The 27,262-nt window shown below is 41.6% G+C and overlaps 1 protein-coding gene across 1 annotated transcript in view; it reads right to left on the reverse strand.

Annotated features, from left to right (window-relative positions):
• Positions 1-3,607: 3,607 nt before the first annotated feature.
• The window catches only part of tapt1a (transmembrane anterior posterior transformation 1a), a gene marked incomplete at its 5' end in the record, with an annotated part of 31,846 nt that continues 8,191 nt past the window's right edge, over positions 3,608-27,262 (reverse strand). The window contains 11 exons of the mRNA XM_080774564.1: positions 3,608-6,066; positions 11,227-11,402; positions 12,372-12,448; positions 13,748-13,816; positions 13,911-13,970; positions 16,617-16,726; positions 19,276-19,356; positions 21,492-21,561; positions 22,076-22,173; positions 22,490-22,625; positions 23,701-23,863. Coding sequence (XP_080630690.1) covers positions 5,684-6,066; positions 11,227-11,402; positions 12,372-12,448; positions 13,748-13,816; positions 13,911-13,970; positions 16,617-16,726; positions 19,276-19,356; positions 21,492-21,561; positions 22,076-22,173; positions 22,490-22,625; positions 23,701-23,863 — 1,423 coding nt within the window. The 3' untranslated portion in view covers positions 3,608-5,683. The remainder of the gene's footprint in view (positions 6,067-11,226; positions 11,403-12,371; positions 12,449-13,747; positions 13,817-13,910; positions 13,971-16,616; positions 16,727-19,275; positions 19,357-21,491; positions 21,562-22,075; positions 22,174-22,489; positions 22,626-23,700; positions 23,864-27,262) is intronic.

Raw genomic sequence — 27,262 nt, forward strand, 5'->3', positions numbered from 1 at the left:
TGGTTGGAACCTTACATCAGCAAGGCCATAGGCACGTGCACACATCAAAGGGGGCTTTTGGCCCCTGCCCTTTGACCCCTTCTGTAAAACAACTGCCCTTAACCAGACCACGAATGCAGCATGGCGAAAGAAATGCAAATGCCCCTCCCTCTCCTTTCCATGCCATACCGGAAGGCAGCATTCAGGAGAATTTAAATATTTATGTATTTATTTTAAACTAATTTGTTTCGAAATCCATGTTGTATACAGTTACACGGCATCTCCAGAAAATAGCTGATCTGCTATTTTTTGTCCTAAAGTGCCCTCTTGCGTGATTTCAGCCCCTGCCTCTCGAACACTCCCTGCACGTCCCTGAGCAAGGCTGTGTGTACAGATCGTGCTTTAGCACCGTTGTTGTGGTGGTGGTAGACTAAACATGAACGCTTCAGAGTGGATGAGAACATGGGCTTTTATACCAGAGCTGGCCGAAGAAATGTGGGTAGACGTGTTCAAATAATTTATGGGGAATTTCCTAAAACCTAAACAATTTTTTCACAGATACCAGTAAAGGAATTTGCAACAATACAATTTAATCAGTTTGTTTTCTCAATCAAAGCTTTTTTTTGTTTTGTTAACCTTAGTACTATCATTTATGATTTTTTTCTGGCCATTTTCATCCTTGTTCATTTTAACTGGCATTTAGTATAGTATTCATATTTCTTATCTATAGTATTCTATATCTCTATCATCTGTTGTAATTATTTTAGTTTCGGGTAAGAGTATATTCTGTTTCAGGTGAGACTATATGTTCTTTTTAAACTATATACACACCGGTAATCCGGTATATAGATTTTTTTCCTCAGTATATAATTTAAAATTTCTCTCAGTTCTGTTTCATTTATATGTGCATTTACAGTACACACAGTGGAATATCACTCATAGTAGTAGTAGCGGAGTAGAGAATCATCCTCATATCATCCTCAAAGCCTGTTATTGACCACGGTTCAGACTACTACAGGCTTACTATACTCAAGTCTACACTACAGAGGAAGGGCTATTCTTATACTGTACGTTTGTTAAGGCAGTTTACCGGAAACTCTCAAGAGAGAAAGGTACGACAGGTCTCAGTGATAAGGAGCTTATAGTCCTGTGTGACAGTCAGACAGATTTACTCCACCTTACCTCACCTCAAGAGTTATCCCTCCCTTCTCAGGTTACCACTGGAGTGAAGCACAGCTACAACAAAAGAAAATCGCTTTATATTCAGTCAGATACATATTGATTCTGGCATCTACAATTTTACGATTTAAGCATTTGCCAGACATTCTTAACCAAAGTGGCTTAAAAAGTGAAAAATCAAATGGCATGAACCCTATAGTCAATAAACGACAGGTTAAATTGTCACAGAATTAAGTGCAAAGAAAACAATTAAGCCCACGCGAGGCAAAAATAATTATAATGCCTGATAAACGTCAAACCTAGAATCTAAGTAAACATGCAATTGTATCTCAAATGTAAACATTCTTAGCCTTTGTAGTCCAGAAAGATCTGCATAACTAGCGCCAATCAAAAACAAATGGGCGACAACAACAGCAATAATAAACTTTGGCACAATACAATTCTGAGTTTTAACAATGAGAGGGTAAAAATGTACCCTTGGTACCCATGGTCATTTTATTTTGACTCATTAAAATGAGTTCGGTCCAGTGTTGATTTTGGCGGCACATTTTGATTTTAGTTTTAGTCATAGTCTCTTGAATAGTTTTCATTTAGTTTGTCACATTTTAGTCGACCAAGTCTAGTTTATTTAGTCGACTAAAATGTATTTTGTCGGGCCTTGATGTTGTCGCAATGACTCTTTGTACACGTGCTGAAAATAGCCGGTCTTGTAGATCTGCTATTTTCAGCATGCAAACAAGTGTAAAACTTATCTGGATCTCTTGTCCACTAGTCCCTTCCTAACATTTTAGTCTAGTTTTTAATTTGTTGACGAAATTGTCAGTATATTTAGTCTTAGTTTTAGTCATCATAGCCTAGTTTTAATTTCGTTTACATTTTTAGTTTTAGTCGACGAAAACAACACTGGTTCGGTCCATCTCTTCCAGATTTATACTTTTCCAACCCTTACATTACAATATCAGACAACGCTTAAAAAACAACAACTTTAATTAATTCAAACTGGGGGCCATTCCATACAATATAAATAGGAGAATAAAAGTTATGAACCAAAAGTGATTAAATAAAACAAGTATAGTGCAGTGATCCATCATTTCCTTATACATTCATCAAGAACACTTCAACCTCAACTCCATTGGCTGTGTTTAGCCCAGCTAGTGTTGTGTACAGTTCCATCAATAACGTTTAGTGTGCTATGGGTATATGGAACATAGTCTGGTACCTGCTACTGTATATTGTACCGTCAATGCCATATAGATTGCTATGGTATGAAACAGACTGGTACCAGCTATATTGTACAGTACCATCATTGCCTTATGGTATGGTATGTACTGTAGCATAGTCTGATAAGGCATGTCAGAGTTTCTCGACCAGCGGGCTGGAATCCCAAATAAGTGGGTGTGGCATTTCTGGCAGAATCGGGACTTAATATCCCCCTATATTAAGTTAATTAGGCTACTTAATGTTTGAGAAACAAGAAACCAATTGAGAGCCACTGGTATGATGCGACATTTGATATTTTGCAGGATTTGTGTAGGTTCCCATTGCCAAGTGGTTGGCCCAGTTCGTTTTCTTTTTTGTGCCCAAGGTTTTAAATACAGATCACAGCATGGTAAACACTGGCCACTGGAGACGAGATATATAACAGAAAACTACATGTAGGCAGAGTGGAGATCATGCACAGATTATTATATTTTGACATATTATTTATAATTATTATAGCCTACTATTATTACAACTGGCAGCTCAAGATAGCCTACTATTATTACAACTGGCAGCTCAACAAATATAATTGTCTTTTTATTACAATGTAAAGAGAATGTAGTTTTCCAAAATAAAATAAAAGGTTTTGCAATAACAACATCACATGCCATTATTGATAATTTTTCTATCAAATAACTGAAGCTAAATTAACTTATACTGAATTAGAACACAGACATGTACATACGTGGCAGCTCCAAACTTATGAACCAGCATTAACTTGCATCTAAAAATGTGATGCAATTGATACATTTGTCAATGTTTTGTATATTACTTTCTTGTACATGGTCATTATACAGATCATCAGCAAACAAAGTCAGCGAATGAAACGTCTTTAAAACAAAACAAAACAAAACAAAAAAAAGGCAGAAGGCCAAAGGGCATGTGATTTTGGCAATATTGCTTCTGTATTCATAACATGTAAACATTTAAAACATTACTTGACATTAAACGAACGTACACGGCTACTCTGTAGCAAATGCAATGCTACCGCACATAGCATGTTTAAGACAACGTGGTCCATCAGTGCAAAACATTCAAGACAAATCCCAGCAGGTTATGTTAGACAACGAAGGGCTTTTGTCCTGGCGACATCACCATCTAAAATGTATTGAGAGTAATTAGTTTGGTATAAGTATAAGGAGATCTTCAGATATACTCCCATTTTCTTTTTCTTTTCATTTCTTTGGGGGGGGGGGGGGGGGGCTCTTTCTCTTACAAAACAACAGAAAACACAATAATACAAATTATGGTCACAAGGATGAGAAATTCTGTACATTATTCATTGATAAAATAAACACTTTTTTGCAGAACGAATCAGTCTAGATTGTCGACATATTGAATAAACTAAATGAAAATTTGAAATGTACTTTTTGAATGCATCATATAGTGAAAAGTAGGTACAGTTCACTTTTCCCCATACAGTGGCCACTGATGTCATTCTAAAATTAACCAGCAGCCACCGCTACTATTGTACAGTATTTGCAATAAATCTTGATGATGGTTAAGCACTTAAAACCAGAGTCACCCCAGGCAGGGCTCTATATTAGGTCCCCCTCCTGTTTTCACTCAACACTGAAATCTCTTTTCAGAAAAATCTACAAGCTCACAATGACCTGCCATTTTCACCAAGAGTACAGCTGCAACTCAAGTCCGTTTCTATAGGGCTGTCACAATTATTACATCATCTTGAGATAATCGCAATATTTTAGCATAATCATCGTAATCGTTTCTATGTGAAAATACATTTTCCAAAAAATAGTGAAAATATATAAAATCTAAGAGCTTGGACGGGCCGTGAGCTCATGTACTGTATATATCGGCAATTTCCAAAATAGTTTGTCAGACAAAGCTTAAAATGCCCGAACAGAAATGTTATTTTTATTCATATATTCCCCGTGTTCAAAGACAGAGAAAGTGTCAATTATTTTGTGTGACAAATTAATCGTCATGTTAAAATGTCATAATGGTGACAGCCCTATCCGTTTGGCTATAGTAGGGTTTGTACTGTACTGTATAGGATGGTTTGTACTTTACTTAAGGTAAGGTGGTTATTTAAATCACCTGCCAGTGTTCAGTAGCTGGTGACACAGCAGGAAAACTCACCAGTTCACCTGCTGCATCTGGTCGTTGCTTGGCTGATGAGAAGTTCCCCTGATGATAGTTTTTTTTCCACTGCAACTGGCTCTCACACTGAAATGTACTCCAAGAGGGAAAAACAAGCTGCGAAACATTCTGCAGTGGCGACACCCGTTTGCTGTGGAAATGAAGGCTCTCTACTTATATTAAGGCTCTATTTCAAATGCAGCTCATTAAAACAAAGACCCCCCCGGGGGAACACTTCTTTGTGTCCCCCTGCACGAGTAGAAATTCTATTTTACAAGACATACATGTTCTCAATTGCTGTTAAAGAGTTGGAAAATAACCAGGAAATCAAGAGAATACGGGTAAGTAGACTGTAGTCATGGGACACGTTAGGGCTGGAGTTGAGAGCCGTAGTTCCGCATTACAGGTACTGTATTATCTGTCCGTGTGGCGCATGTGACAGCAGCTGTGCCGTAAAGACAGTCAGACAGACTATCAGTCTTCAGCTGTCGATTTTTCTTCACAACAAATAGGACAATGGTCCACAAACTGCATGAAGCACGTAGTATTTTCTAATCGACACTGAACATTATAATTATTAATATTTCCGCCATACTTTTACAAGAGTTTTCATTTTGCTTAGCAGTTGAGCTGGTTGTGAACCTATTCACTCATGGTCCAAGTAGTACTGATCATACAGGAAGTGCTTGTGTGCTCTCTCTCACTCTCTCACAGACACAGACACAGACACAGACAGACACAGTCACAGACACACACACACACACACACACACACACACACGCGCGCAGCAGCTGCCTCATGTGCTCACAAGAACAGTTAGGCAGATACATAGATACTCACACAATAGCCATATGAGGCCATGTTGCCATAGAAACACACTCCCTCTCTCAAACCATAGCTGAGGCCGCCATCACCTTGCCAACCCCAACCTTGGGAGAAAAAGGAAAAAAAAACAGCAGGATCGCCTGATGCAGCTGTTCTGAGTCCACAAATAACGTAACATATTATTGTCAATAAATATTCTGCTTTCTGCATGCTCTGGCTGCCAGAGCTGGGCTTGAGGTATAGGCAGTCGACTCGCTGCAACTCCTGAGTGGTTATCGCTGCACTGTCAAAGAACCAACAAAAAAAAGGCAGAGGGGCCCCGCCGCTCACCGAGGAGTTAGTCAATGCGATTCCCGCAGATTGTGAAGCGGTCGATTTCCAGCAGGTCCTTTTTGGGAGTTCTGCGTTTCAGATCGGTGCCCGCCACAGAGACCAGCCCATCCTCCCCTTCCTCCTTGTCCTCCTTTTCGGAGGTGGAGGAGGGCGCGGAAGGCTCTGGTTCTGGCTCGGGCTGTGGGCTAGAGGGCCGGCTGGTGGGTGGAGTAGGGGCACAGGAGGCTGCGGTGGTGGTGGGTGAGGCGTTGGTGGGGGACCCGCCTGGTAAAGTGTCAGTCCTGCGTGCAGGCTGGGCAGTCACAGACGAAGAGGACGAGGGTGACGACGAGGAAGATGAGGTTGTCGGGCAGGGTGCAGCAGGTGTCCGTTCCTCCCCGGGTTCATCTGAAGAGAAAAGATTGCTATTGCAAAGTGTTTGTCCATAGACGGGCTTCATTATTGGAGTTCTGTGGCACAAACTCAACAGTTTGTGTCCATCAGTCACTTAATTAAACCCTATACTTAGTTGACAAGAGTCCCTCAGGGCTCTATACCTAAAAGAAAAACATATTTCCCAATTCCTATGGTTAAAAAACCGTCTCAGGCAGACAGGGTTCATGCCTTCTTCAACAGTCAGCTATTGTTGGCGAATGTTTGCCACTGATTGGGGAGGCTATGGTTCAAGTGGTTAAAATCAAAACAAATACAAAAATGTGACAGGTGAACCTAATCGACTAGCTTCAAACAACCTACTCCTCATCCTACACCTGCAATTGACCTGCATAGATTTAAAGTGCCGTGATCCCCCCGCCCCCCCCCCTTAAACATGATCATGATTATACTAGGAGGAAGATTTCTTTAAAAAAAGTGTACAGAAAGTGTTCAAATTATGTTCTTATGTGGCCACACACACTAGTTCATTAAGTATACATGGTCTCCACCTTAGCACCACCCACCTGAACTTAAGCCTCGCCCACAACTGTTGTTGTATGATAATGTGGGAGGGGTTAGGCTTATATCACTAAAATTGTGTTGTTTTGATTGGGTTAACATGAAAAACAGAAAAAGTACAAAAATCACGGAACTCCATCTTTAAGGACGTGTCAATAGAGAAGTTAGGGAACATACAGTAAGTATGGCAGATGGTCTAATCATGGATTATATCAAGACTCAAGAGACTCTTAATATAATCCTCTCTTGGTAGTGTTTCAGACCCTTGTTTCTGGAACACATACTGTACTCCATCCCCCAGAGTTTGCTCTGGTGTTCCTTTTCTCTAATTCGGTTCCCTCTGTTATATTTTCCACCATCTGTAGAGAAAACCTTCATCTCTTGCATAGTAGGTGGAGGACGACATTAGGGGGAGCTGACCAAAGAGAATAATTCATAATTCCCTATATCCTATATAATTTCCTCTGGAGTGAAGAGCACTGCATTGAATATATAAACACTGTGGTTCTACAGAGAACTATGAAGCCTCCGGACAGCAGCATGAGGACAACTTGTACACCTCCAATAGCAGGCATAGCTTCACTGACAATATTGTACCGTATAATACAGGATAACTGCAATCTATTGCATTTAGCATAAAGGTTGGCGTGTTTAGCAGTGATGTATAAGGTTAGTGCTATATATTTAGGGAAATAAATGCACTGGACAAAAAAAATTAGTAGATAGTTGTCACATTGCAACAAACAACTAGAGTGCATGTTTGTGTGTTTCTGCGTTTGAAGTTGCTTTTGTTCTCCACAAAGCCCTGCAGCAACATCCCGACTAGATTCTGGGTTCAATGCATTCTAATAGGATTCTCTAGTCGATTCTTTGCTGAATTATTCAGACTGAACCGAGGGCAAATATGCTCTTCGTGCAACCCAAAGATGTGTTATAATGTGACGCTCTGTTGGCCTGCAATGTCTATGTTTTTTCCATTTCCTCTAGAAAGTTCTATTTATACTGTATATATATTCAGTTAATTTAGTTGATATATGTCCGGGTGGCACAGGGGTAAAGTTCCTGCGCACCACTGTGTATTCGGAGTTTGATTCCTCCACGGAAAGTCTGGCACAAAATGATCTGAGGGGAAGCCGGGAGGGGAGGGTGTCCTCTGTCCTCTACATGCAACTACACATTCCTCACTCTTCATTTCCATTTTCCTTAATGTCAGGAATTCAATCCGTTACGAATCAATAGTGTTTTTCAAATTGGCTTTAACCCAAAAAAAATCTTCTAAATCATGAGTTTCCTGAAAAAGAAGCAAAGATTTGAGTTAAAAACGTTCTGAAAAACGCTCTGAAATAATAATATATTCAAGTTTTTTTCAAAAATGGCAGACCTACAAGCTCATAGGGCAGCAGAATGGGCATCAGTCATTTTAGAAAGCTGTATCCCATACTGTAGCCCAGAAGAAGACCAATATCTGCTGCTGGCTGAGCAGTAGCAATACAGTACGCACATTTTTTTTTAGGATCCGGTTTCCCAGTGGGGGAGAGGTCAAAGTTGGGTGAATAATATTGAATAATATAATATTATGTGCACAAGCCTAAAGGGCCTTGCAAACGGGGAGCGATAAAACGCACATATAGAGTGAGAATGAGACCTGCGTTTTTTGCTCAGAGAAGTCGCGGTGCGACAACGCAAGCGTATTTACGTGAGCGTGGTACCGTGAATTTGTTGCGCGCGTGCACCTTACACGCACACGCCCGCGACTCACCAGACCTGGATTCTGTTTAGCTTTTTTTTTAAGCTTGGGTTGTTGTGTCCCTCTTGAGGAGACCTGGAGGAGACCTGTGTTGATGCAGGCAACAACGCCTGCATTCCTCGCTTCACGTTTGCAAGGCCCTTAAAACTTCCCATAGCCAGGGGGGAATTCTCTTTTGCATGAGCAGTAGATTATTATTAACGCTGCGACGTATGAAGAACTCGCCATGGCGGATTCTGTTCTGCCATGGCGGATAATGAAGAATACGCCATGGCGTAAAACACGAATTGATCTCGCTCCACCTGGGATGATGATTGGTTGGTTAAACATGTCATGTGGCAGACATGAATGCAGGTGGTTACATACAGTATATCGTTGTTGTCGGGCAGAAATCTTTCATGCCCAAAACGATTACTTTTCAGGAAATTGAAAAAGGAACCCGTGTTCCAATGTGTTTATTATCATAATCGGCCTTTGTCACATTTTCAGTTTCTGTTCCAGTTTTGTTTCATCACAAGGTATCTGACAAAATAATGTCAGTATTAATAAGATAGGAACTCAAAGGACTTTGAAATGAAGGGTCTTGCTGGCAGCCCCGTTAAGGTATAATTATATTAGCTATTCTTAGCCAGGCAAACCAAATACACCTCTGTGTCACTTTCATCCAAATGAGAAATATCTCTTAATGTTGCTTCCATCGGCAGGGAACAGGTGGCCATGCATAGATACTGTACTTCTCAGTACAGTACAGTACAGTATGTGCTGAGAAGTACAGTATGTATGCATGCAAGCCGATATAAAAGCTTGTATAGATTTGCCTCCCTCGAGTCCCTCCAATGCAATTCATCTTGAATAATGTATAGCTAAGCACTATGACATACAGTACTGCATGTACTGGACAACGTACTGTATACAGCATTGCATGTAGCGACAACGAGAAGTCCTGCACGATCAGTTTCACCACATGGATATTATGTAAACAGGGGGGGGGGGGTTTATTACGATGACGATCATAAACGGTGACAGAGAAAACATGCAGCTCACATGAACTTAATACTAATAGACGCTCAGCTAAGCTGCATTAGTATTAGAACACAATACAACTGTAAAGGATTCTAATATCAACCCACGGTTTTAAAGTGTGTCTTAAGTCCAACACATAGTTACACATATTTACGATTCTTACGAATGACGCGAACACAACAGCTATATAGTAACACCGGTCGCTTACAAGCTACCGTTTGGCCGCCAGGATTTATTAATAACTTCGATATAATTCACGCCAGCATTTTCCCCAGTTCAACCCTTATTTTGAAGAGCCAAAAGAATCTGCGACCGGATGTTATGTGCGCGTGTTGTCGCATATCACTTCTGGTCTCCTGCTGGACGATCAGAAACCGCGGCCGTGGAATAAAGCTTGTTTTGACCAGAAATGCCATCTGGGACAAGGAATTGGGAGATAAAGGTGATGGAACAAATAGAACAAATAGAACGGGTGTGGGTCAAGGGGCCAGTGAGGCTTTCCAACGTTGAAGCACTGGGCCCTAGCGGTAAGAGGAGGGACTGCAGGCGGACCCGTGGAAGTATGACAAGGAAACCCTGTGTAGTAATGCTAACGTGAGTAGCATTACGACTTGATCAATCAAAAGTACTATAAAAGACCAATTGCCGAAGATCTCCCCCAATGGCCTTAAATGTGTAAATGTAGGCCTTTTCGGACAGGAAGCCAATTTTCAATGAGAGGCAGGCGGCATTTAGATTGCATTGATTTGATATGTATCGTTCATTAATATGCGGTGTCTAAATAAGCAAATAATGTAAACCATGATCAAACTTGCAACTCCCTTTGAAGGAACGCGGAAACCATAGCTCCAACTATGAGCTATTATTACATGGATGGATTTAAAAATACATATCATTTTCACGAACACAACAGCTCTCTCATTACCATCCGCCCGGTGTGCGATCGTAGTGAAGGTTGATATTATGTGACTATTTAAAAAAATGTAAATAATTACAAAATAAGATGGCAGTGAGAGTTGACAGGGGGAGGATAAGTCAGTTTGGTGTCTAGGGACCTTAAAGATGGCGTGCCATGATTTTAGATTTTTTTTGTGGTGCAACCACTCCTATAGACAGCTATATGTGTGGCTGTGTCCCTGGCTGTGTCCGAGCACGAAAATAGCGTTAGTTCACCACCAAGTGTCACTGTTGCACAGCCTAACACACACAGGCCAGGGATGAGGGCTTGTACAGTACAGTACAGTACAGTACAGTACAACTCACTTCAGACAGGTCTGATCTTTTCCTGTTTTTCATGTGTTGGCATGAGGTGACAGTACTTTGTTAGACTCCTTGGTGTGGTTGTTATGTGCAATGACATGAAAATGTTGAGAACAACTGACATAGACACATGGGTTTTTCAGAAAACTGTCAGGAATTGTGTGTGTGTGTGTGTGTGTGTGTGTGTGTGTGTGTGTGTGTGTGTGTGTGTGCACGTGCAGCTGTGCGCATGTGTGCGTCTGTGTATCCATTTGTGCTAGTGGCAGGCAGTTTGTCAAAGTATTGACACAGGTCTATTGCTGACACAAGTATTAATGTAATGTACTGTAAAAATGTAATAACGGAAGAAAATGTAAAAATAAAGTTAAAAAAATAAAAAAATAAATGAAGGACTTTTCTCAAGAACATTTGTATGCATATCTCAATCAAAATGATTTGAGGTATCCTGGTTCGTGTGCGTACTGTATAACGAAGACGGACCCAAATGTTTAGTCAAATCTCTAACATTGCGTATATGTGTGCAGTCCGTGCACAGAAAACCATCACTGGATAAAATAAACTAAAGCAGAGATGCCATGGCTTACCAGAGGGAGGAGGGCCTTTGGTCTTCTCCGTTCTACTGGGACTCTTGGCCGAGGAGGAGGAAGAGGAAGAGTTGGGGGGCCTTTCAAACAGCTTGTCCTCCATGTGGGCTCTCTTGACATAAACGCACGACTTTCCCAGCAGCACGATGCTGTTCAGCACCTTCAGAGCCACCAGCCTGCATAGACAAAAGACCAGGGCCATGAGTTATAGGGCTGTGTCACAAATTATGACATTCTATTCTACGATTGGCAATTAATTGCCATACAAATAATTGCGATTAATGATTTCATTGCGTGGCTTTTAGGCTGTGTAAAGAAAAATCGCACACGGCAGAAATGATTATATGATATGACAAACAACAATCAAATTAAATAATGTATTATGGCCAAAAGACGCCAAATTTCATATTTTATACTCAAAATGTGTTACAAAATCGTGGAAATAGTCTCGAGCTTATATATCTGCTATTTCCACAATTCTTTGAAAATGTAATTTTTTTTCCGAATATCAACCTTTCGGCGGCCAATTACATATCATTTTTGGGGTCCTTACCTTGACATGAAATATTGATTGATTGGATTTAGATAGTAGTATTGTCTCCTTTAGGCGGATTTGGCTGACCCCCTGCAGTTACTGGTACTGTAACCACTGTAAAACCAATATACTTTGTGCCAAATTTAGAGGGGAACACGGTCAGAAGATCTCCCCCTGGTATTATACATGTGAAGATCTCCCCCTGGTATTATACATGTGAAGATCTCCCCCTGGTATTATACATGTGAAGATCTCCCCCTGGTATTATACATGTGCCCATAAAAATAAAAATTAAACTCAGTTCCCAACAATCTGCTGAAATGAAATCATTCAACCACATGATTGTGTTGTGATTGTGATCTCCTTATCCCACCAATGGAGCCCTGCTGTGTTTGGAGGCTTAGGGTGTGTGTGTGTGTGTGTGTGTGTGTGTGTGTGTGTGTGTAGTAGATAAGTTACGCTCATTACAACAAGTGCAGTAAATAAGAGGAAAAAAAGGTGACATGCTGGTGTAACTGCTCATCCCCGTCCTATGAAATAACCATATTTACATCCCGTTACACAGTATAATGAAGCCACAGTATATTAATAATCAAGACTATAGTCTTACCCGAGATAAAAAAGGAAGACACACGTTGACGACAGAGCTCCCTGAACCTTGACCGAACTCATCACCACACGGATCAGCTGTGAAAACACACAACAGTGAAATACATAACTACTGTAATCCCCCTTAAGTTAATTTGAAGGCATAACCAAATATGCATTTAGTTCGGCAACATTAGATGCAGTTAAATGGGGAGTTCATCATGGCAAAATGTGTCTTTCCCTGGGGTTCTGGTCGCTGGCATCAAATAGACGCACGTTAGAGATGGAGTTTTTTGTCACCCGCAACAGCAAATTCATTATCCGCCCGTTATCCAACCGCATCATCCTATTTATATTAACTGCAACCATCCGCCAACCGCGGTTACCCAACGGCTACGGGCTAAGTCTGCCATCTTCTGGCCTGGGACACCACAATGGAAATATATGACGGCATAACTCATAACTCACCCACCGCATTAATTATATCATCCTATTTATATTAACCGCACCATTCACCAACCACGGTTTAACCACGGCAACCGCGGCTAAATCCGCCATCCGCACATCTCTAATGCAGGGGTTCTCAACTTTTTGGCTGGGGACCCCCGCCCTCCCCCCTCCCTACCACCAATACAAACTGACTGCAAAAATAACCTTAAAGATGGAGTGCCACAATTTTTGTATGTTTGTATTTTTGAGTCTATGAGGTGACAGTACTTCATTAGACACTCTGGAGTCCTTTTTATGTGCAATGATGTCTTCCCTTTGTATTTGGGGTTTCTTCCTGGAGGCTGAACCCTTGACAGTCAAACGTGCCAATGAAAAAAAACAGTAATATAGTGACATCACATCCCCTTCCCGGCACTAGCTTAGATCTCCTATTTTTCAATAGCTGAAGTATAACATAAGGCCAAAGGGGGTTCCCGTCCTGAATGTGTTTTAAGAGGTACACGTACGTCTGTCTTGACATTCATGACATAGCTTTGCCACACTCTTGATAAGCATACTGTAAGCATGTTAAGAATACAATATTGTGATAAGGCTATAATTATAGTTTTGCATTTTTCATTCGTTTGTTTTTTATAAAGCAGATTTGCTAGTTTAGTTTTCTATATTTGTTGTATATTTTTTTAAGGTTTCGTTTTTATTGGTTTAGTTGAGAAGAGTAAAGTTAAATGGGGGTATTTTCATATATATTTCATAAATATTATGAAATAAAAACAAGACATCATACGATTAAAATAAATATACATGGTTAAAAATGGCAAAGCTAAGGGTAGACTTCATAGACGCTCAAACTACTCGGCTTATATGAACAAAAAAATGACAAAGATGGACATTTTCATCAACAAAAGTTCTGTAAAGAGTTTTCAGTTGACAGCTTGCAGTCTCCCTTACCAGAACAGCCAAAGGCAGAGGGATGAAGCCCATTCGTCTTGCCACAGAGTCACTGTAGTCGGTACAGGCCTATGCACGAACACAGGCACAGAAACTTACTGTATTAACCCTGAACAAGTATAAAAGGCTGCTTATAAGGGACAAAAACAGAACAGGTGCCTACGTTCTTCTGTCGACTGCTGACGAGCTCGAAGGCCAAGCTAGCTCTGTACTCACTGTACACCTGGAGAGAGAGAGAGAGAGAGAGAGAGAGAGAGAGACACACCTTGTAAATGTTGTAAATGTACAAACAGGCTGGTTTTAACCCATTTAGGCCTGACGTCGAAATTTAAAAAATGTATTCAAAATCCTGACAGTTTTCTGAAAAACCTCATTGGTGCTCAATATTTCATGTCAAGGACCCCAAAAGTGATATGCAATTGCCACAGACCCCCATCTGAAAATATGTTGTTCCAGGGACTCCCCAGAAGCAAAGATTTGAGTTAAAATGTTCACTCTGTAATCATATTGAAAATTTTGAGGCATATTTTCGCTATTTTTCAATAGCTAAAGTATAACAAAATGATTTAAAACACCAAAAGGGGTTCCTGCCAAAAAATAGTTTTAAAATAGCAGTGACCGATGAACACTGCAAGGTGTAGCTCCACTGGTGGTGCTGTAGAATCCTTAAGAGTAGACCATACCAATTTTGTAAAACGTGTGTGAATTACTACAGCAAACTTGCAGCACGTTTACGTTTAATGTTCTATACAAACACAAAGGGCGATGTATACAGTATGTATATTAACCTATTCTGAGCGGGAACCCCTTTTGGTGTTTTACGCATTATGTTATACTTTAGCTATTGAAAAATAGCAGATCTACAAGCTCATTGAGCTATTTTTGAAAAATCATGAAAATATGGGACAAATCTTTGAATATATATTTTTTCAGATCGAGCATTTTTAACTCAAATCTTTGCTTCTGGGGGGGTTGTCCCTGTAACAACATATTTTTAGATGGGGTCGGCGGCTAATTACATATAATCTTGGGTGTCCTTGACATGAAAATGTTTGAGAACGACCGACATAGAAACATGGGTTTTTCAGAAAACTGGATTTAGAAGACATTTGTAGAATCGAACTTAGGTCAAAATGGGTTAAAGCCCTAACCACACCAAAGGGGTCACCATGCAACTCCTTGTGTCCAAACGGTTGCAAGGAGTTAACGCTAAAACCGTCTCGACCCTTTGGTGTGGTTTGGGCCATTGAATTCCATGCAGTGAATCACTAGGGTCAACGTGGGTCAACGTGCAACAAGACATATCACACCGCAGGGACAACACTAAAACTGTCTTGACCCTTTTGGTGTGGTTAGGGCTTTAGGCAAAGAGAATTGGTGTAGAGGTAAAAAGCAGTGGACTAAGGCTTTAGTTCCTCCACCAAAACATCACATTTTGCACACAATAATGCAAAACATGTTATGGCACACTAAAGAGAAGCATGGACTTAAGCCACCATGAAATCAAGTGACAGACAGCCAACAGCAGAAACTAATCCTTTGGAAGGGAAGAGTGTTGTTGAACCCACACACTTCAATCACGACATATGTTTGTCTGAATCTCAAGTACCGGTAGTATCTCGTGTAACCCACTACACGAGATAAATAAATCACATCCGTCTCCCATATACAAGGTTGCGAGCTTTAGGTGCTCCAATATGCCCTTGCCTTAGGTGAACTTCACTTCCCTCCATGATACTTTCTGTCTATTCCAAACACAATCATTCAGTGACAACTGGATTGTTGTCAGTGTGATAAGATCTAAACAGATTTTTCATTTTACAGAGATCAGTCAGTCAGTTACTGCCATCGCCGAGTCGAGAGCATATTTGGCAGGCAGTTGTTGGCAAATGTCCCCTACATTCCAGGAAGTGTGAACATTTGAATGCACTAGGCTACTAACCAAACAACTGGGGGGGGGGATTATTTTAAAACGAACAGTTCGGTCCTCAAGAGTGCAGATCTCCAGCAGGCCAGGTTGCCTACCCAGAGTTGAGTCAGTCGTGCCGTAATCTAACAGATTCCGAGAAAAGCGGTATATCCGTGCTTATACATAAAGACCCAGAGACAAACATACATACACACATTGTGCGTATGAGTGACTAGCACCACTCAAAAACAGCAGAGGGCACTGATTTTTCCTTTTTTTTTGGCATTGGGTTCCCAGATTGGTCGTCGTGGGGGTTCAGCCACGAGGGAAACTGCGGCGCGCCATCCAAAATGCTGGAAAATCTTGACATGTGGGAATGAGTGGGAATGGGATATATACAGTACAAGTAGTTTTGTTTCTGCCTCTTGGCCAGTTCACACTTGTAAAAGAGACTCCGTCTCAATGTGTTTTTACTGGTTAACCCATTTTGGGGAACCCTTTTTGGTGTTTTAAGCATTATGTTATGCTATAGCTATTTAAAAATATCAGATATACAAGCTCATAGCGAGCTCAGGAGGGGGTGGGGGCGGGGCAGAGGTGAGTGGGCGGGGTCGACATATGCCCTTACTGGGCTGCATTCAAGACACCTGACTTGTGTCTGAACACAGCTTTGATGGATGTGTTCTGCTCCCCTCCCCCCCATCAAACAAAATGTTTGGTCAAACCATATGGGCTTCCATTTGAAATGCATTGGAGCGGCCATTAAACACAGACACAAGACAGACACAAGACAGGTGTCTTGAAGGTGTGAACGCAGCCCAGTAAGGGCATATGTCGACCCCGCCCGCTCACCTCCGTCCCACCCCCTCCTGGTGCTGCAGCCATCTTGGAAACTAAACACAATATAAACAATTGGAGAGGGGTGGGGCCGAGAAAGGCCCTTATTCACTTTATCCTTACATCGGCGGTGATGTCGTTGAACTTGGTGATGAAGGCGTGTTTGATGATGTCCACGATGACTTCAGAGATGACCACCATGCAGAAGTCGGGGACCAAAACCCATAGGTGGTCTGGAGAGAGGGGAAAAAAGAGAGCTACATTGATGGCGTGTGTATTTAAGAAACAATTTCTTAAAGGGGGGCGGGGGGGCGGAACAGGCAATTATTTTTTATCAGCAAAAGGATGAAATGTTAATTTATCACCATTAGTGATATCCACCCTGAACCGAGTAGCAGCTTTTCGTGCAGAGGTATATCATCACTTCTTAACGGAGGGAATGGGAAGAACAGGACCGTTTAAAAAAGGGTGATAAACTGTCAAATGTCCTGCAAGGTTTGAGAGTCGTATGCAACTGTGGAAACACAGCATTTGGGGCGAGGGAGTGATAAGTAATTTGGGGCGAGGGAGTGATAAGTCATTTGGGGCAAGGGAGTGATAAGTCATTTGGGGCGAGGGAGTGATAAGTCATTTGGGGCAAGGGAGTGATAAGTCATTTGGGGCAAGGGAGTGATAAGTCTTGTGACTTTGCAGAGGGTGCATGGAGCAAGGTGATACAGGGGGATTACGGGTGGCCATATATTCAGTTGTTGGCAGTGCTGAGGTCAGAGAGGTGATGTGAGATCAGTCTGTCTGTGTGTTGGCAGCTTTATGTGCTGAGGTTGGACATGGAGATTATTGTAAAACCATTATTTACGGCTCACTTTTTTTCCTGCTGCGCTCAACTGCTGCTGCACTTTTGAATTCATCGCCAGTGAAACTACAAGAAGTCATCTTGTGGGGGTGGGGTCAGATCAACATATCCACCTGCGTGACGTCAGACTGCTGGGCGCGTGCTGGCGTTTTGGAATGGGGGGGGTCAGATCAACATATCCACCTGGGTAACGGCAGACTGATGGGTGAGCGCTGATGCTTTGTCATATATTTGTTTATTTGAAAAGGATCCCCATTAGTCTTTCTGGGGTCCACACAAAACATATTACAAAACACATAAAAATAAAAATAAATACAGCATTAATTGCATTAATTCAGTTGCATGGGGTGTCAGATCAACATATGGAATGAATTCTGTACTGGCCATATATGAAGCGTGTCGCAATTATCGGATCGGTACTCTCTGTATCGAAGTTATGGGTATCAGAATCGGTATCGTGAAGGGAAAAACATATGGGAACATCTCTATAAATAATAAACCCATTGTAGTGGTTCCTCACCCCTCCAATAGCTGCCACTGTCAGTATTACTAACCTTCCAGACAGTGTTGTGATTGCTTTGGACGGGCCAGGTCTGTCTACTAGTGTCATGTGTACTAGACATGGCATGTGGAGCTGACTCTGTTCACAGGGGCTGTCACAGCGTACGTACGCTGACACACCGGGTCTCCTTGCATCATCCTCTTTCGTTCACTAAGAGCTCATTATAGAAAAGGCATTACGGAGCCTCATCCAGACGGCAGCATAAAGAGCCCACTCAGCAGTCAGCACAGCTGTTTATACGTTTTCATTTTCTTGTGCCAACCAAATGTTGAGGGCCTAACCCATTTTGGGCGGGAACGGACCCCTTTTGGTGTTTCAAGAATCATGTTATACTTTAGCTATTGAAAAATAGTGCAAATGCGGCACACTTTTTTGAATATATATATTCTTTCAGAGCAAACGTTTTTAACTCAAATCTTTGCTTCCGAGGGGTTCCTGGAATAACATATTTTCAGATGGGGGGGGGGGGGGGGGGGTCGGTTACATATAATCTTTGGGGTCGTTGACATGAAATATTGAGCACCACTGATACAGAAACTGTCAGGATTTAGAAGTTTTTTTTTCTTTTTTTTCTCGACGTCAGGCCTAAATGGGTTAAATTAAATGGTACGGGTAAAAAGAAAACCTGCCGTACCCTTAACAGTAGTGGTAAAGCACCATAAAATCAGACCTGTATGAACTTAGTATTACCTGTGTGTGTGTGTGTGTGTGTGTGTGTGTGTGTGTGTGTGACACTGCGCAACAGTGCCATCCAGTGGTGAGGTGTCTCAGCTGTCCGTGCTCAGACAGACACACGTACTGTATACATAGGGAGGGACGGACACACATAGCTACGCAATGGAGTGGCTGCACCACTCAAAAATCTGTCCTGATAATCTCCTGAGTCTCCTCACACTCTCACACACACACACACACACACACACACACACACACACACTCAGACACACACCATTCTTTATTTAAAGCAATATTACACCCTCAAGTGTAATATTGCAATTATAACAGTTACCCTTAAAACTAAGAAAATCACTGAAAAAACATATATTTTTAATGACAGATGTAGTCACTACGACAACAAATGTCCCAAGAAAATAGCTAGCCTAGCCACCGAGTTTGCTGCACTCTGGGAAAACAGAGCAGCTGAATTATTTGTTTCGATTAGGTGTGGAGTGGTTCTCATGACATTTAGTCGGCTAAAACTAGACTTAACACTAATACATTCCGGGTGACTAAAACTACGTGGCAACTATTCAAGAAGACTACGACTAAAACTAAAATAGAAATTTGCTGCCAAAAACAACACTGATCTACAGTATATATATATATCACACAATGTTTACCTCTTAAAGATGAGTTATGGGAGTTACCTGGGTTCCACGAGAACTGCTCCATGTTCCGCAGGCAGACAATGAGCAGCAGAACGTAGTTGGTGAACCGCTCCTTGATGTCTGTCAAAAAATACATCAGTGATATGATCAGGAAATTAGACATGCCTTCAGAGGATATTAAGCCATTTAGGCCTGACGTCGAGAAAAAATTGTCTTCTAAATGTTGACCGTTTTCTGAAGTTTCTTTTGTTCGTTCTCAAACATTTTCATGTCAAGGAGCCAGAGGCGGAAACTCCGTGGGTTCAGAGGCGCGATTGAACCCCCTGGCATTTTGGCAAAGGCGCGACTGAACCCACAGTAAATTATGCACCCACTGACTGTCCACTGAAATTTCCCCTCCCCAGTGGTCATGTTGTCATGCACGTAATCACATACCTTTACGAGGGCTTACAAGATAGGTGTTGGGCCGCATTCAAATGCTAATAAGTACCAACCGAAAAAACATCGGTTTTTTTCCACCGCTGGGGGGGAGGGGGGGGGGGGCGTGGCTGCTTGAACCCCCTGCCGTTATAAGAACTTTCCGCCACTGCAAGGAGCCCCAGAATAATATGTAATTGGCCGCCGACCCTCATCTCAAAATATGTTGTTCCAGGGACCCCCCCCGAAGCAAAGATTTGAGTTAAAAGCATTCGCTCGGAAAGAATATATATATATATATATATATATATATTCAAAGATTTCCGCCACATTTTTGCGATTTTTGAAAAAATAGCAGACCTACAAGCTCGTAGAGCTTGTAGATCTGCTATTTCAATAGAAATTATTTTTCAAATAAAACATAATGCTTAAACACCAAAAAGGGTTCCCGTACTTATCAAGCCCAGGCTACAAAGTGGCATTTACTTAGCCTGGAATCCAGACTGATCTCGCTCTTCTTTTATTTTTTTATTTTTTCTCCCCGCTTCGCTTCTCAGTGTATTGGAGGCCCTCGGGACATGAGAAAGTCCACAGAAAGCATTTTTTAAGCTGCCAGCGGAACCTCTTGGTTACGAAGCACTGTGACGAGTGGTGGTGTGACTTTGCAAAAGGAAGGGCATGGATTTTCAGCTTGTAAAATGTAGGATGACATGTGGATGATGGATTGTTACGATAATAATAAACTTTATTCATAAAGCACTTCATAAAACAAGGTTACAAAGTGCTTTACATAATTAGCAACATAAAAAACTAATATAAAGTATTAAATCAAAAGCCAAACATGCATTTTTCCACATCTAATCCTTTCTGAAGCTTTTAGCTTTGTTTTACATTGTGCTGGTCTAGGAGTGTAATGCTGGTCTGCTGTGCCTCAAGGCTGAATAATGTTTCTCTGTAGCAGAAGTTATTATTTACCAGTAACAGCAGAGATGTGTTATAATCATCATTAGCCATTTCCTTCCATCTGTCTACCAGCCTCCTTTAACCCATTTTGGGCGGGGACCCATTTTGGTGTTTTAAGCATTATGTTATGCTTTAGTGATTTAATATTAGCAAGCTCATAGCGCGGCACCGAGTGCTCTTTGCTTCTAAGAGGTTCCTGGAACAACAATTTTCAGATGGGGGTCGGTGGTCAATTACATATGATTTTTGGGGTCCTTGACCTTGACATGAAAATATTTGAGAACGACTGACTGACATAGAAACAGGGTTTTACAGAAAACTGTCAGGATTTAGAAGACATTTGTAGAATCTCATCTGGGGGAAAATGTCAGCTAAACTGAGCCATTGTCCTATAGGCAGCACTCAAACAGTGAGAGATGCTGGCCTAGAGGTCCAGGCACATAGTACCTAATGCGTGTCGCGGGTTTGAATCCCGATCCCAACAACCTTTGCTGCTTGTCACTCCCTGCGTCTCTCTCGACGTTTCCTGTCCCACCTAGCCTACACTCAACTGTATACTATTGTTTTGTTCTGTTCTATGTTCATACCAAGGGCTGGCATTATAAGCTGAGGCTTCTGCCAATACTCCCTTTTGGTCAACAAAAAAACTGAATACACTTTTAAATGACCAATAAACTTTAACTTGAATAAAGACCCCCAAAAAAGACATTTTGCTGACCTGCTGATCGAAACATCACAAAGCAACGTGTTGTCAGTGTGCAACTGACAACACATTGACAACTGACATAATAAGTTGATATAAAAGGTGACGTGCGGTCGCAATCAAGCTTATATATCAGATATAGCCGTTTTCGATTCAACATGGATCGTCTCACCACTGTTGGACATCTGGAAGAGATTGTTTTTCTCAAACTTCTTGAACACACTTCCTTTGATCTCCACAAACTGCATGGAGGGAAGCAGACAAAGAGGGAAACAACCGGAGCAATGTATATTAGGCAGGGAATGTGATTAAAGAGAAAGAAAGACAAAAGCAACAGCACAGCGAGCTACCAACGGTGTTTTGTAGCCGCATTTGCATACAAACTATTTTCTCAAATGTACCGTGTTGTGGCAACTGACTTTGCATAATAATACAGCTGTTATTGTTGAAAGAAAAAATATGTATCAACACGCTTCTACGTGTTCACTGTCAGTTGAATAAAACCTTTCAGAACCACGGTCCATTTGTCACCGCTAAACCCCTTATATCCCTACAAAAGAAAATGGCCAGTTTACAAGCTCACAACGTGTCAATGTAGATTGGCTAGTTGAACTATTCAAAAAAGTTTTTCAAAATAGTAAAAAAAAAAAAAAGTAAAAAAAAGCGGTGACATACTGTACATACGGTCAGTAATTGGGGCCTTATGATCAAAATAAGAACATTATAGGCCAATTATATTACATATAATGTGCTTACATTGTTGGACATCATGATGGTGAGCAGGGACTTGTTGTGTGAGTTGAACGCTACGTTGAGCGTTGACGCTTGGACCATGATGAGGATGGCGTGGAGAACTGAGAAACACAACTCAGGAAACCAACACAGACAGACGAGCAAAAAATAATAAATGGTACGACCGTAATACAATAGTGTTACTTAGCCAAAAAAAAGAACACATCATGAATAATGTGTCGCACATTATCTTCTTGGAAAGCAACACCCGCCTCCTGCAATAGACTACTAGTCCGGGATTCGAACCCGGGGTTCATGGGCGGGAAGACATCTTAACCCATTCTGGGCAGGAACCCCTTTTGTTTTTTTAAGCATTATTTAGCTATTGAAAAATAGCAGATCTACAAGGCTTCTACACACACAGACAGAGAAGGATACAGACGTAGGAGACCGCCATGAGGAAGTGAGGGATGACTCCGATGCTGTCCCTCTTCCTCTCTTTGGGTTCCGTGGCCGTCCAGTAGAGGGCATCCAAGATGTCCTGGCCGAACGAGGAGAAGAGGCGGTCCGCCACCTGGGAGAGAGGTCAACAACGCTTTAATTACAGGAGTCTTCAGCTGGGAGGGGGTCCGGGACCCCTAAGGCAGTGGTTCCCAAAGTGGGTCCCTAGGGGGTCCTCGAGGGAGTTCCAGGGGGTCCCCCAGCTAAGTGATAGTTAGGAACCAAAATGGTCTGTAACTCATTTGTACACTCTCAGAGTTACATTAACATTGATTTTACAATATAAATTGGGGGTCTTAGAGATAGAAATGCCATTACGCGTGTGTTGGTTTGTGGTTGTGCTAATGATAAACGGACACCTGCTGCCAAAGGGATCCTCCTGCTGCTTAACGACTACAAATGTGAACACAGCATAACGTTGTGGCTAGGATAGGAACGTCCGTACCGCCGGCCGGAGCTGCTCTGCTGTGTGCGTGCGCCAGTGTTGTTTTTGGCAGCAAACTTTGATTTTAGTTTTACTCATAGTCTCTTCTATAGAGCACCGAAGTCTGACGACACTTTCAGTAGAGGGCGCCAGTACACAGGTCGAGAAAACGGCACAATCGAGAAAACGGCACAATCGAGATAGTGGGAGAAAGTGGGAGAAAACGGTACAATCGAGAAAACGGCACAATCGAGATTCTAGCCACCTGGAATGTTTTAGTGTTAGTCTAGTTTTACTCGACTAAATATCATAAGATTTTAGTCGACTAAATTTACAGTTGATTTAGTCGACTAAAATGTGTTTTGGGGGGGCTTGATGTCGTTGTAATGACACTTGCTGAAAATAGCAGATCTACAAGCTCGCGACACGTTGTGAGCTTGTAAATCTGCTATTTTCAGCAACCAAGTGTAAATGATTTATACTGGATCTCTTGTCCACTATAGTCCCTTCCTAACATTTTAGACTAGTTTTTATTCATTGACAAAATTGTCAATATATTTAGTCTTAGTTTTAGTCATCATAGCTTAGTTTTCATTTGGTTTTCGTCAGTGAAAAAAGGCAGTCGACGAACATTTGTCGTCATAGTATTAGTGGACGAACACCAACAGTGGCGTGTGTGTGTGTGTGTGTGTGTGTGTGTGTGTGTGTGTGTGTGTGCATATACCTCCAGCATGTTGTAAATGATGTAGAGCTTGATGACGGACTGTCCCCTGATGATGTGGTACATCATGGAATAGTCCACGTAGTGCATCATGGAGTAGCACAGCACCATGATCAGCCCCTTCAGCACGTCACACACCTGGGCAGGCTGCAGGAGCCGCGAGCCGCTGGGGACACGGAGGAACACACACACACACACACACAGTCACACTAGGGCAGCGGTTCCCAAACCTTTTTGGCCATGCACCCCCTGTTACCTCCTGACCTAACGCACCCCCCCGACATGGAAATATCAATTGCATATTGCTACATAGACATACATTTCCCATTTATTCACATACGCACATAACCTGAATATGGCATTTATATGCAATTTTGTAGGTCTCAAGATCAAATATTTGTACATTTAAAAACTGTGTACTTTGGTGACTATAACTATAATCTACCTGATCTTGAGGCCTACAAAAAATAAATAATAATAATATCAACTAGTACCAACAAGGTTGACTAGTGGATTTACTAGTCGACTAGTTCATGCTTAATGCCCTAAGTCACACACACAGTGTATGCATCCATGCCCACCACAACATGCATACATAGTACATACACATAAAACCACACATACAGGATAATTAGCTAACCGTGTGCATGTAAATGCATACGCAGGTCATACAGTCCCCCTACCATCATTATTATTCACAAAATGGTTGAGTGCATACAGAGTTATTGGAGCGGGCACAACATGCAGATACATGCATGAAAACAGACATCCTCGCATACGCGCGCGCACACACACACATGGGGCTCATGCGCACGCGCAGACACGCACGCACGCACACCACGCACGCACTAACCCATCCCCCTCTGTGGTTTAATTAAACCACCACACTTATGTCATTTGGAATGAAAGTCTTCTCATGTTGTTGGGGGGGAATGAAATGGGAGGAAAACATGCCATGTTCATAAGAAATGGAAATAAAATGACACCGACGGATTTATAGAGGGTGCTCAGCCAAAGGAACGGAGGCCAAATCCTCAGAGCTCGGTTGGTTGGAAAGAGCGGGAAAAGTGGGCCACACAAAGTTAATCTGACAGGAACCCCTTTGATACAGGAATATTACGTGTTTTAAGTCCCCGACATCGCGATCGGTCGCTGCAGAAATGTGGGTCAGTGTGGAACCACTGAACTAGATGTCTGAGTAATATTCATGATGTTTGCGAACGTACCACTAACAGGGTGGGACGTTACCATCAGCCACATGGCAGCACATTCTAATGTGGCATCAGAAATGACACATGTGCTTTCCCGGTTGGGTTAATACTAGCCTACATAATCGCCCTAATCGCAATTATTTTTCATACATTTCCAATGCAATGTGAGACGTTGTGAGCTCATAGACCGCTTATTTCCACGACTTCAAATTATATATAAAAGTTGTGTCAGTCATTTCTTTGCATATTTGAAGTTATTTGGTAAAAGGACGGGAACCCCTTCTGGGGTTGTTGTTGCCATGTACAGTATAACAACATAATTTCTTTGTCATTTTTGAATAAATATCTAAAGAAAACCTAGGTCAGGATTTAGAAGGAGTTTTCAGGTACACTACTGTATCTGCCCTTTTGCAACTTTTGTTTACGAAGGCCAGTATATTGGAAATACAGCACAGTATATAGATACTGTGAGACTAGATATAGTCTGGGATTTTGGAAATTGTAAAATTGTGTTATTATGCCAATTAAGTGATTAAGTAAATGTCATCTTGTGAAACCAATTGTCATTCCCGCCACAACATTGATAAATGTATTCGGTCAAATACAGTATATCGTGATTTGAGTGAGATATTTGATTTGGTCCATATCGGCCGGCCCCAACATCCGGTAGGCTAGACTTTGACCTACTTAGTGGACTAAAGTAAAAGACATTGAAAAACCATGACAACCAACTACTCGAAAAGCTACCTCTCTCCTACAGATGCAGCCCAAAATTAACTTTCTTTCACTGCAAGCTTGCTGAACAAAATGCTGCCTTTATGCACCAAGAGGAATTTCTTTTTCTCCCTTTCAAGCCATCAGAAAAGAATAGGAATGCTGAAAAGTTGGCGTAGGGACACTGGAGATTTTGTTCTACTGCTTTGCATTTGAGGGGAAAAAAAACACAGTTGCCTGCAGTTAGAATACGAGATAAATGCTCTCTGAGATTGAATTTACATTAGCCGTTGGTTAAATCTGGTTTACAAATAATCTAGCTAAAAACACAAGAGGGGGGATAATAAGTCATGCTTTAACCCATTTTGTGAAGGAACCCCTTTTGGTGAAGAAAAACAGATCTACAAGCTTGTAGGTCTGCTATTTTTGAAAAATCGTTAAAATGTGGCACAAATCTTTGAATATATACAGTAATATATTCTTTCAGAGCGAAACGTTTTTAACTCAAATCTTTGCTTCTGGGTGAGGGTCCCTGGAACAACATATTTTCAGATGGGGGTCCACGGCCAAATACAGATAATTCTGGGGCTCCTTGACATGAAATTGTTGAGCATCACTGACATAGAAACATGGTTTTTTTTAGAAGACTTTCAGGATTTAGAAGACATTTCGTAGAATCTAGTGTCAGGTCGAAATGGGATTAAATGACTGAACAATCTGCCGTTGGGAAAGGAGAGCTGGAAGGTGTAGATATTATCTGGGGTGTTTTTAGTAGCTAGCAAAACACTCACGGCTCTGGGCTGAGGAGGGAAAAAAAGAGAGGGACTTGAGCTCAGCAAGATGTGTAAATTGACCTAATAATAGTGTTTCTGGCTTTGTGCAGTCAAGCAACGAGCTGTGTGTGAGAATTGGAGAGGAGTGAAACACAACCAACAATCTGTGCGTTCACAAGGCATAAGATCGGTGAAATAAGATTACAGTTAGGGTTACAAAACAACCACACACGGTTCAGTATTATGATTTTAATGATAACTCCGACTGTGTTAATACTGCACCACAGTAGGGTCAGTACAAGTGAACAGTATACTGTCTCATGCAATGGGAACACTGGGCCCAATTCCTTTTTTTTAAGCTTTAGGACTGCACTGAGTCTGCATTATGTTCCTGATGCTAGGGCTCCATCTAGTGGCCAAGTCTGGATACACCCTCAATTTAGAGGAGTTTTCTCAACAGATTGATTCAGGTTCTTACACTTTATCTAATTTCTATAACGAGAAGCAGAAAGACAGAGAGACAGAATAAAAGAGACTGGGGGGACAGTGGGGAAAGTCAGACAATGAATGAAATAAAAATCTTTAAAAGGTGAGATAGTGACTCTTGTTAGGTCCTGGCAGGCAAAAGACATGCAGCACAATGAACACGACCCACCAGTCGACCCACAGAATACTGCAGCCATTCAGCACCAAGGCTCAGAAAGCAAAACCACACCAGTACGTCAACACAGCATCAAAGCTCAGGCTGGGGTACACCAGACATCTACTATACCAAGCACCAACCAACCAACCAACCACAAAGTCAAGTGTCTTTTTCTGTTTACCAAATACATTTTGAGACGTCACAAAGCATTGAAAAAGCATTCA

This window comes from Protomyctophum bolini, assembly GCF_963924005.1.
Source record: "Protomyctophum bolini genome assembly, chromosome: 10".
Classification (NCBI taxonomy): Eukaryota; Metazoa; Chordata; class Actinopteri; order Myctophiformes; family Myctophidae; genus Protomyctophum; species Protomyctophum bolini.